Source organism: Gambusia affinis, linkage group LG14 (assembly GCF_019740435.1).
Source record: "Gambusia affinis linkage group LG14, SWU_Gaff_1.0, whole genome shotgun sequence".
NCBI classification, from domain to species: Eukaryota; Metazoa; Chordata; class Actinopteri; order Cyprinodontiformes; family Poeciliidae; genus Gambusia; species Gambusia affinis.
The window spans coordinates 14,888,901-14,901,398 of NC_057881.1; the positions used below are offsets into that span (position 1 = coordinate 14,888,901).

General features: G+C 39.9%; 1 protein-coding gene across 5 annotated transcripts in view; it reads right to left on the bottom strand.

Moving 5' to 3' along the window:
* Positions 1–741: 741 nt before the first annotated feature.
* Positions 742–12,498, bottom strand: part of elmo1 (engulfment and cell motility 1 (ced-12 homolog, C. elegans)) — a 103,466-nt gene continuing 91,709 nt past the window's right edge. For all 5 annotated transcript variants that reach the window (XM_044138683.1, XM_044138680.1, XM_044138681.1 and 2 more), the window contains 6 exons: positions 12,141–12,304; positions 9,973–10,085; positions 6,990–7,097; positions 5,716–5,798; positions 3,468–3,545; positions 742–2,243 (listed from right to left, as the gene is read on the bottom strand). In XM_044138683.1, the coding sequence (XP_043994618.1) occupies positions 2,043–2,243; positions 3,468–3,545; positions 5,716–5,798; positions 6,990–7,097; positions 9,973–10,085; positions 12,141–12,304 (747 nt within the window). In that variant the 3' untranslated portion in view covers positions 742–2,042. The remainder of the gene's footprint in view (positions 2,244–3,467; positions 3,546–5,715; positions 5,799–6,989; positions 7,098–9,972; positions 10,086–12,140; positions 12,305–12,498) is intronic.

A 12,498-nucleotide genomic window follows, 5' to 3' on the forward strand; every position in this document is an offset into this window, starting at 1 on the left:
GAACTACAGTCTTTCAAACATAGAAACATTGAGGGAATTTCACCAGAATTAGCTCCAGACCAGCAGAAAGCACACCAGACTTTTTTTTTTTTTTTCCCCAGATGTGTTCCCTTTACTCTGTACCAAAATAGATCAAAACTTTTCTGATCAAAAAGAAGAGCGTGGTTTAGTAATCTACAGAGAATCAGATGGTTTGGGTACTTTTAAGTCAAATCCCACCAAAGAAAAATACAGCAGTTAGCAAAGATGACAAATGATATTGATTCATGAACACGGGAGATCTTGACAGTGTTGTCAGCTACCATATGATTTTTTTCTTCTAGCTTGTGACTGATTGTGAAAAACCGAAGTTTTGATGCTGGACAATGGTGACAATCGGTGTTTGAAGGTGAAGTGAGTTTAAAGTCAAGATTGCAACGAGCTGCAACATCATGGCAGCCCAACCTATCTTCTGACTAATAATTATTTGGCCACTTGGAGGCCTCTTAGACATTATGCCATCATTAGGTATGCCAAAAGAAAACAGGGTGATGATGTCATGGCAAAAAGGTAGTAAAACACTGTAAAACACCAGGAATTTTCCACCCTGTATTGCAATACAGATAACTGAAATACGTTCATGAGCTCTGATACTGTCAGAGCAGGTGATAAGTCAACTTATGCCATGTTTTATTAAAATATGTTAAAATATTTAAACATACTGTGTGCTAAACCTGCTAATAAATAAAGAGAAGACAAAGATTTTTATTTTAATTTTTTAATGTAAACAGCAGTTTTAGGGGCTTTGAAAAAAACCTAATGAAGATAAGAAGGCATTAAATAGGAAGGACAAAAATATATAAATCATACTAGGAATAAAAATGACGCTTCCTTTTTTTTTTCTTAAATTAAAAAAATACATAAATTCTCAACTTTGTGGCCTTCATAGTCTGAAAAATACGCAGAGAGAAATGAAAAAGTCAAATTCCCTTTACCAAACACCCACAACCAGGCTGTTCACAATTTTAAAAATTACTAAAAAATGATGACCATATTACACATGAAAAAACAAAAGCTCCAATATTGCTTAGGAATGTTGTTTACAGCAGTCTTCAAAACAACAACAACAACAACAACAAAAAATAAGACTCAAATTAGGAAAAAGATGAGAGTATGTTGTCTAACAATGGTGGCTCTCTTACACTTGTCTGATGGGACTGCCACTGTGTACGGATGTTCAATGAGTAATGAGCAGCTGTGGTTTTCAATAACATCAATGTGTATATAAAAAAAATACTGTGGTAAAGTGGTTGGATTTTGAGGATCACCTTATTTGAACAGTCTTCAGTGCGTACTAAGTGAGACTGGGGCAAGACAAAGAAGTATTTTAATGGACTATGGGTCCGCTGGGCGTGATCCAGCCTGCTGCAAAACATTTAGCTGCCACAAAGTAAGTGGAAATGTGACAAAATATAAATACTTCTGACGAGGTAACACAAAATCCCTCCATTTACAAAATTGTCATCCTGATCTCTGAAATCTTTGTTCCTCACAAGAAAACCCTGAGGAAAATAATAATAATAATAATAATAAAAAAAGAACGAAACAAAAACCTAAAAAAAACAACAAAGGAGGTGAAGAGACTGAAATTTCAACGCATTTGTCTACAGAAGCAAGAAGACGGCAAGAGGCTGGGCAGGAAGGAAGAAAAAGAGAAAGTTTGGAAACATCGGTCACAGGAGGAAAGCGATGGCGGCGATGCGGAGACGCAACAAACGAACGCTCCCTGGCTTCTTTTCTCCACCCTTATGACTCTGCACTGACTCCCTCAGTCCATCAAGTACAAATATTAACATCAATATTTACTATTTTTCCTCTTATAAAGCTCTAACAAGAAATAAGAGCTCACCTAGAGTTCATTTTAATCATTATCACTCACTTTTTCTTTATGTTTCTGCCAGTATTTGAGAAAAGATGGGGTTGGTCCAGTGAATACAGACGGAGCAGACTGGGTTTTTTTGGGGGGAATGAGGGGGATCAGGCTTTTCGGGGGGGGTGCAGGTCTAGTTACAGTCATAAACAAAGTCATAGTTGCTAGGTTCTTTGGGAATCGGGGGAGGCGCCTCAGGAATCTGGATGTTTTCTAGATCCAGTAGGCGAAGCTTCATCTCCATGGAGAGCAGGGTGTCCATGTCTGTTTTGGTGTAGTCACTGGTCATCTCCTTTCCCAGGAGAGCATTGAGACCGTCCGTCCATACGCAGTACTGCAGAGAGATGGGCCGAGGCAAAGCATCACATTGAAGTTAATCCAAGAAACAACGATAACGTCGGTAAAATATATCTCAGTTCAACAGTGCTGCGCTGAAAAACTCATTACAACAGATTGCGGTTCGCATTTCCTACAGTTTAGACTTGATGACACAATCAGACTTTTCTACTGTTCTAAAATCAACTTCTCTCCTGTCGACAAACAGATGCTGCATCGAGGCAAATACTGTACGGCGACGTAAAAAAATTCTTCAACCCAGACAGATTTCCTCTCTTTTTCCTTTTTTTTTTTCCAAAATGTTTCAGATCAAAGACAAATTTTAATATTAGACATCTCCCTTGTTGAATCATGAAACAACTGCTGTGAACCACAGAAGTGGACTTCAGTGCCGCTCCGCCGAGGCCTGATTACTGAGAAACCTCTAGAATCAGGAAGTCGGCCGTAGACAACCTTCTGGTAGCCAGGAGGTAAACTTAAAGAAATTCAAGAGCTGATGATGAACAAAGTCGCTGATGTTTATCGGTATACAAAGGGTTAAAAAACCCTTTCCAAGGCTTTGGGACTCCAGTAGGCTGACCACCTCTTTCCACCCAATTCTCATCAATTCTTCTCTGTACCAGAAAATCCTCAATCAGGAGTTCTGGTGACCTTTGGGACATTTGTGTTTGCAGCAGGCCAATGATCTAAAGGACACCTGCAGGTTTATTGCTGAATAGCTAAAAAAAATAAATAAAAAAATAAATCATGAAGGTTTTGTAGTGATCCAGTCAAAGTTTGAACCTAAATCCAATGGGAATTCTGTGATGTGACCGTAAGCAGACCATTCACACTGTACAACTCTCCAAATTGAAGTTGTGACAAAAAAAAAATAAAAATTTTAAAAGATGCAAATATTTTTTTCCATAGCAGTATTGCACATGCAATTTGACTTCAGTTATTACATTCACTACAAATTACTTTTATACTCAAAACTGTTTAAAAGTGCTTGAAAACATCCTGAAGACAAGCCTTTGCTCAAACAGAAAGACAGAGGTGGGACCTAAACAATTCAGTGCCTCTAGTGTCTTATGTCCCTGTTATCACTTAAACACTTGTATATCAACTAGATATGACACTCGGTCCATTTATATATAGAAACCTGCCTGTCCTTGTCCTCATCAAACACGCTTATTCTGTCTGACGCAGCCAACAACCACCAAGTCGACCTCTGCTGACTTACCTCATGCTTGTCAGGAGCGATGAAGTTCAAGTATTCATCTGACTCGTAGAGGACAGAGAAAGCCAGCTCCAACACCTCCTGCAGAGAGGACGGGGTAGAAAGCAGACGAGGATGAACGGTGGGGAAATTGTGCAAAAACAGCACAGGAGTCGTCGGCAGAAATGGAAGATAGAAGGAAGAGGGGAGTGGTTGGGAGTCGTAGCACAAATCTGCCCATGAGTGAATTTAGGAGGGCAGTGGAAAAACTATGCAACATGATTTCTAGTATACCAACAAATGTTACAGATCAAAGTGAAAAGATCTGATGTCTCACAAGTTTTTAAGAAAAATGCTGCAGGAAAAAAAAATCAGCAGCTTGTTTTTAGCGTCCAAATGAGTAAAAGAATCTGAAATACAGAGTGCCAGCTAGAAAAATATTAGTTGCACATGATATTTGTCTGTATTACAGGCTGTACTGGATGAAAAACAGATGAGTCTTAGATCATGACATAAAACCATGTAGCGTTCACCTCCGCCGTGTCAAAAAAAAGACGCCAGGATTTCAAAACTCAGAGGAACACGACATGCAGCAAAACTCAGAGCAGGAACGCAATACCAATTTCACCTGTATACTCCGAGTCTGGATTCAAGCAGCAGATAATTAAACATTTAGTCTGGGGCTGCAGCCCAGCCGCACTTTCTGGGCAGATAATAAATAATGCAGCTTCAGTTCATTTGTTTCAGAGGGGAAAACGCTCTGCTTTTTGAGCGAGAGAATAAATGCTTCGTACGTTTAATAGTCCCTGTCCCAAGCTGGTATGTTTTATTAACAAAGGGGGTTTAGGCTCAATAGCTTTAAAGAATTGTAAAACAACAAAAAAAAAAAGCCATATTACTGCATTTGAATGTCTCTTCATAAGCACTTAACAATCCACGGTAGAGGAGATATTTAGCTGATGGATGAAATGATCAGAAGTCGTCGACCCATAGAGCTGTACAGCTAGCGCTGCTAAAAACAAAAACATGCAGGCTAGTCGAGGGAAAGGTACATTATATTTTCCTTTCTTAGTGTGGAAGACAATAAAACGTCTAAAACGCCGACATTTTATTTGAGTCACATCATTACACACAGTGCCTAGCAAAAGTCTTCAAGCTCCTTGAAGTTTCTCACATTTATTATCATCATAACTGATGTATTTGACTGGGTTTCGAAAGGATAGAACACAAAGATGAACATAATTGTGAAGTGGAAGGAAAACGTGCATGACGTTTTGGTTAAACTTTTAAAAATAAAAATCGGAAAAGTGCAGAATGCATCTGAATTTGGAGCACCTTTTTTATGTATTACAGGGTTAGTGACAAACTTTGAACGAGGGTTCCTATGGCTTCTTATTTTGAAACTGTTCCACAAAAGCAAAGCTAGCAGCCGTTCTGTCTTCAGATTCTCAGATGATTTTTAGACCTTGGAATTTTGTTTTAAAAGCTCACCCAAGTTTTAATTTCTCAATAGCTTTATGCCTGATAAGAAATTCCATTTTATTTATTAATCATACAACTTCTGACAATGCGGTAAAATAGATTTTTCCTGTATAGACTTCCATATATTTGAAGTAAAACTTAGAAATGAAGCACTTATTTTTCTGGAGTTGACTTTGCCTGGCTGTCTAACACATCAACACTAAAATGTGCTCACGTTCTCACTGACGAAGCTAAAACAGGCCCCCCAATGCCACTCTCCTAGACCTACACTTATTAACAGGGATATAACGGGCGGACAGCTCCAGAGGAAGCTGCTTTCTTTGTCTACAAAGATGTTTATACAAGATATAACATAAGGGAGTCCTGCTGGTGGGGGACGAAGCTCTGCAGGGGCAAATTACTGAATGATGTGTACATGGATAAGACGGAGCTTTCATTCTGGCTAAAGCTCCAGAGTGAATGCTCATGTTACTGACATATTAGAACAGGGACGAAAAAAAACTGACTGATTCCAGTCAACAACAAACTATTTAGTCATTTATGTGAACAAAACGCTGCTGATGAATGCGTTTGCCTCGGTGAAAGCCACTGAGATGTAAGTTATTGTGTTATTTCCAAAAGCAGAATTTATGTAACCGACATCATGTTATGCAACCTCTCTCTTTCTCTCTCACTCGCACACACACACCCACACACACGCACACACACGCAGGCATGTTTTCTTAGCTGGATACACACCCACCCAGGCGCTTGCATGTGTTCACATGCACACGCAAACACTGAAACACACCTTGTTTTGCTTGAGGGCTCCTTTTTCCTTCATGTGAGGACAGTCTTTGCCAGTGATAACAGCTTTGATATCAGCTACAGGCACTGCAGAGAGGACAGATGACAGTTAACGACAACAACAACAACACACAACTCTGCCCTCCCAGATGGCTGCTTGGTTAATTCAAGTAATTAAAATCCAAGTAAAGACTAAAGCTAAAAGAAGAAAAGGGTATTCAATCTGCAGTGACAGTTAAGGGGAAAATTATTCCCACTCCTGGAAGAATGAAACATAAAATTATTATGTTTCAGCCAAGAACCTTGTTGCTTATAGGAAATGAGACCAAATATCAAGAGGACAACGTAGAAGGGATATTATTTCAAGCAAAGCTGGGATGTTGAAAATCTTACTCAGCAAGCCACAAAAAATCTTTACTGGCAAAATGTCAATCAAGCCCTTTTTATAACTGCGGACCAGCTGCTTGTATGTTTCTACGAACAATTTGCCAATTTATCCCTGACACTTCAAATCAGTAATTTTACTTCCCGTCCGAAGAAACATATTGATCAAATTAAAAGATTTCTTCATCTACTGTGGATATGTATTTAATGCTTAAGAAATATTTGTAGCAAAAATTCTTAAAAATAAAACAATTAAATCTGCAGGTTGTGCCATATCTTGAAAATATAATCACAGCGAAGAAACAAAATCAGAAAATGCAGCTTCTACTTTATTCTGACCTCACAATGTTTAAATAGTTTTATCTTTTAACAGAATATAAAACTGTTAATGTAATTATTGTTGTCCTGATCCAATACTTGGAGATTCAAATGAGGCATTTTCAAATGAATCGTCAGCTGTACCTGTGTGTTTTATGTAACCAAGCCTGAATCAACACTGCTTATTATGATTAGCATGACACAGTTTTATGCTCTTTATAATGCTTATCAGAAAATGTTTTGATCAAATGTCACATTTTTCCAGAATGCCCTGGAATCCTATGATTATAGCTTTCAATGCAAGGCATGCTAAACAGATCAGATCTGCAATTAGTGCAACTTAAAAAAAAATTTAAATAAAGTATTGAAGTCCTGTTTTTCTGCAGCACTGGGTAAACACTTGGCCTTAATTATTATTGACAAACGAACCAGAATGACAGCTTTCTAACCTGGTGTTATTTGTGAAAAAGCAATCATTTAATTAGAACTACTTAAATAGTATTGGCAGGGCAGAGCTTTATAAACAATTTGGAAAAACAATAATTAAACCTTCAGCTAAATTTGATGGAAACTCACATTTGTCCTGTAAAGAGTCATGGGGGACTTCTCCCTGAGGGCTCTCCTCAAGATCTCCGTAGTGCAGGACTTTATGATTCGGAGACAGTCGGCAGTACCAGAACTTATCTGGAAGAATCGACAGAGATGGATTTAGACGAGTTATGAAATAAACAGCAGCTGGCAAAAAGCATGAGTCATCAACAGGAGAGAGAAAATCAGCTGACAAACAAAAGATCTGAGCCAAGAGCCAAAAGACAGTCTTGAGGAAAACCCGCAGAAGGGTGAAGATCTTCTCCACAAGGGAGGGATCATGACAACGGACAGTTGGTTTTCACCAAGTCAGCAGCAATATCCAGTAACCTCAAGTCAACCAATGACAAGGGACCTTTTCTTCACAGAAAAGGTAAAAAAAAAAAATCTCAGAGAAACCTGAAGAGGCTAAATTCAAGGATGAATCAGATTCATAATGGGAACGTCTGCCCTGCCAGCAGGAAAAACGGTAAACTTTTCATGCAGGAAAATGCAACTTTTACGTGATACAGTGTTTTTCCGTTTTAATAATTGAGAGGGTTTACAAGCAGATACCAAAAGCTGAATTGTTGTGACAATATCGTGCTTTAAACATAGTTTATTACACAGAGAAGCAGCAGCTCCACGCAAACAGAACCGGATGACGAAACTAAAAAAAATATTAGAAAACCGGAGAGTAAGAAGAAAATCATATTTTAAAAAAGGAAATCCGCCGGCACAGACTACACTGTAATGAGTGCAAAGTTGAAAAACCGTGTAGATAAAGTGGTTTTTAGAAAAAAGAATTGGGGCCTATACTCTATAGTGATAACTGCAAAGTGCTGCTTGATGCAATTCTCCACTACTCTGCAGCAAGTCCAATATTCTTTTAGTTTATTTTTCCTGGCAAAGTGGGCATCAAGCTTACTGTCACTGGCAGCGAGCAGACACACACACACACACACACACACACAGCAACGCTCTGGCTGGAGCGTGAACAGTTGGCATATCCTAATTGCTGAAAACAAGCCGGCTGGTTCCAGGCGGGTGTGGAGTGGTACCGATCCACAGGGAGCAGATTGATAAAAAAAGAAAAAAAAAAAAGATCCGTTTGGTTACCGCGAAGCGAGGAGACGGGATCGACTGTTGGGCTGCGCCGTCAGGCTGACGGATCGGTGCGCCTGCAGGCGTCTGCGCTCCGGAGCGTGAGCTCTCTCCTCTTGGCTTCGATTGGTTCAACAACATGCAGCCGTGAAAGATGAGATTCAAAGATTTCTGGCCAAGATTTTCGTCCGCTGATAAAGTACACCTCAATGAGAAGAAAATACAGCCACCAGCTGTAAAACTGCTCTTGGAAGGCTGGAGACGCTGCACTCTTTCCCCAGTGCACTTCAAAAACAGAAGCTCTCCGAGAGAAATATTCATTTTAAATGGACAGCACAGGATAGAGAGGGGAAAAATTCAACAGTGGAGTTGAGGTGAATTAATATTCAATGCTATGGGTACATCTGATCAGGTTGGAGGGTTTTTAAACGGTGAGACGAGAAGCTGGGGCAGGTTTAAAACAGCAAAGAAAAAAAAAATTTACGTATCAATGACAGAGAGACGAAACAAACCGTTTATTGTCATTCAGCTTACTCAAGGCATCTGAAAAAGAGCACTCCAAATTTACATGTGTGCCCAGCTGGCATGGGAACAAAGGCTCAGAGAGGAGGAGAAAGATGGATAGGTGTATTTTTGGAGGACAGAGAGAGGAGTAATTTGAAGGCTGAGCATATTCACCCAAAAGCAAAGCACTTAAAACGGAACCAAGATAGCACCGATCCAGAGGAACAGGATAAATGGTAATCTAAGAGAGGAAGTCAAACCAAGCTGCAATAAATACATTCAGGGTTGGAGATAATCTGTTGTGCCTCTGAACTGCGAGGGGAGGTATCGACGGTGGCGTGAAGTTTGACTCATGTAAGGATGAGCAGGTTCTACGGCTTAAAGGTGGGATGTAATAACGACAGGCGCTCCAAACCTTTTTGTACAGAAACACTTCAAGGTGAGATTTGGATTCCCTCATGGAGATAAGAACCATGAAAGGGTAATAAGGGTTGAGGGTTTTAAATCACAGCTGGTTCGTTCCTTGTTAATGCGGGATCCTCTCTCAAATCTGATTTGCCTTTTCTTTTTTTTTTTTGTCTTCCTTTGAAGTTTATGATAATGTAATCCCACTCTGATGGCACCCAGATGACACCTGACAAGACAAATCCTAACGAGGATGTAAAGTGCTGAAATGAACGGACTCAGCGAGACCCTCACAACACCTCCAAAAAGAAAAGAAAAAAAAAACCCAAAAAACAAAAATAAAACACGTTATTTAAGAGAGCAGAAGCCGGAGGGGTTACGGCAAACAGTTGTTAAATTTTTAGATAGAATATGAAATGTCAGACTGGGTGATTTTAATGCACTCCAACCTGAGCAGACATGTAGATTTATTTTTGTTTTCCATCACAGAGGAAACGGAGCGCTATTACAGCAGCAGAATCTGCAGCTAAATCACTATGCTGATCTTCATGTTTTCACTTTATAAACTGTTTGTTTTCAGCGCCTTCGGATTAATCCAACTCTGGCCGTGTTTGCATGCTGCGGAGGTGTGTCGTGAAGGGCAAATGGGAGTAGGAAAGATGTCGTGCATGCACTTTTTAAAAGACTCGCGAGGCATTTTATTTTTTTTATGCCTTAAAAGACGCCCTGTGCCACTGCGTGTCCCGACTTCAAAGGTCGAGGAGAGCCAGAGAATTCGTGCAAGTGATCATGAGTGCAGATTCGCAGCAGTCCAGAGGCTCAAAGATTCCCGCTGATGAAATGCGTCGTGCCTGGTTTTCACAAAGAAAAGGGATCGAGGAGACGGTGACGAAGATCAAAAGGAGGGATATGAGGAAGAAACCAGACGAGGATGGAGGAGTGTGAATTAAAAACCACGTGTGGGTCCAGAGCGCCTCACCTTGCCTCCTGCGACTGCTGATTTTCCTGAAGCAGGTCCCCTCGCACAGACGGTTGAGCCGCTGCTGTTTGATCAGCTCCATGATCTCTGGCTGGATCTTTTCTCTCAGGTCCCTGTGGGAAAATAAACAGATTACTCATTTGTGGAATTATCTGCAGTCTGTTAAAAGTGGCACTGATCTGCAAAGTGTATCAAGAAGATTAAATTAGCCATCTAAAAAAAACAACAACATTTCCCTACATTATCAGTGCTAGAAAACATTAAATACATGTGAACAATCAATCCCAGTGTCTGGAATTTGGCAAGTCTGAGATACGGAGGAAAAACCTGCAATAATTAAATGAAAGCAGTTTACAGATAGAAATTCAAGTTTACAACAATAAAGAAAATGTTTATGTAAGCACGAACGCAGAAAAATCAAAGATACACTATGACGCTAAGTTCATGAGATGGACAAGCCAAGTAAAGAAGTTGATTCTCAGCGTTGATTTTTGGGCTCTGAAGCAGAACCACCGTCTGCCTGAAGGGAGGAGGAACAGTCCAAGATCTGGACGAGTTCTGAACCAAATATTAGACAAAAAATTATAATAACAATAAACTGATTCACGGAGTAATTGGTTGGTGACGCAATTTGGCCAATTTTACACTTGACCAGCCCCAAATTCTTATCTTTTTCCAACTGGGGAACCAAACTCAAAGTTAGATGTTTTCAGTGTGTGTGAGCTGCTCAAATGAAGTCCGAGGAAACACAAAACGAGCGAGAAGCTATTTAAAAAGGCAACGGTATTTCTATTACCGGATATTGGATCCTGGTCCGGGATGCCAATCAACTGGGAATTTTGTTCCATCCCTTTGAAGAATCAATATCCACCAGTATCAGCAGGTCAGGGTTTTTACCAAATCAAGTTATCGGCCAGAACATCTTGATAAGTGCATCTTTGTTTTTCTACACCTGTCATTCATCGTTTCAACTTTCTTCTTCATCACCTTTACTTTGCTCGGTTCGTTGTCCATCCCACTCAAATCTCGAAGAATTTAGTGAACATTGTTCTTGCTTCACTCTCTCGTGTGGCACTTTTCTGCTGCCGCCACACACCTTTGAATAGCTCGTCTACTTTGTCTTTTTACAAGGTTGCAGCAGGTTCAATTTAGATTGATTAATTCAAGTGAATGCAGAAAATCTGTGGCACCGGATTGCGGGGGCAGAACAAAGAAAGGCACCTGGCAAGGTGATGGAATAAAGAAATGAGGCACAAACTGTCAAAAAGGAGGAGTATCTACATCTGCAAAACATTTATCAGTTCAACTGGAGAGGAATTAAACAGAAAAAGAGAACGAATGAAGGAACAAATAAAAATGCTTTTTGCTTTTTTTTAAAGTAAATATTTCAGACTCATCGCTCGGATTTCCTCAACTGCAGAGGCAGAGGTAATATGTTAAAACACAGCCTTTCATTTCATGCTGTTCTGCTGTGCAGCAGTCTGATTTGGAGCGTTTAACTTATTCAGGCACTCTTTGTGTCGTTGCATTGTGTCCGGTGGGATTAAGCGTCTGTGAAGGTTTGGTCTCTCCCCTTCCAAAGGTGATTCAATAAGCCCTTAGCGCAGCATTGATTACCGCTGAAAGAGACAAGTTCTCTCAGCGTAAAGATTTCTCAAAACTGCTACCTACTCCATTAAAAACAAGGACAGAACAATGTTCTCCGATACAGAGCGTGGATTAATGATCCACCGGCTCTCTGAGAGGGCCATTAATTGAGCGCAGACTAAAAAAGCCGCCTGCAGATACTTAGAATTTAATGCAGAGATTCATCAAAAAAAATAAAAAAAGAGCAAGTTGGTGCAGCCTGTTTTAGGCCATTTGCTTGGCATTTAAATGAAAAATGTAAAGAAAATGCAAAAGCTTTTCCAGAGACATTAAGCATTATGATGATTTGAATATTTGCACTATTTTGGCTCAAATACCTATCAAGTTATGTTAAAAAAAAATGGACTGAAACAGTTAATACCGGTAGGATGAGGCTGATACTTCAAGTCTATACTGTAAACTCTAAACGGCGAGAAATGAATTTTTACTAGAAAGATTTTATAATCTGGCAGCAAAAAAAAAAAAAAAAAAAAAAGGAAAAAAAAAGTGGAATAGATCATTTTTTCTCCTTCACGACTTACAAGATGGGCCGGGACTGGAAATCTTCCTGATTCATCCTCTCAGACTGACGTATCTTCAGGATCTCTGTGTAGCTCAGGTTCTGCAGGCGACTCTTGAACTGGTCCAAGGAATTAGGCTTCACAGAGAGCGCGCGCATGATCTGCTCTTTCACCACCTGCATTACCTGGGAAGAGGCAGAGGAGTGACAGGTGAGATGAGGAAAGATGTCAAAAGTGTTTCTGAGGGATAACTTTGCTTCTTGATTCTAGAGTTCAGCAAAGCATACAAACTTTTCCAGCAACGTCAATGACGCGTTTATTTCTGCGGGTTTTTGTCTAATCCGACTAACAACAAAAGGAACTGCTTGCTTGTTTTGAG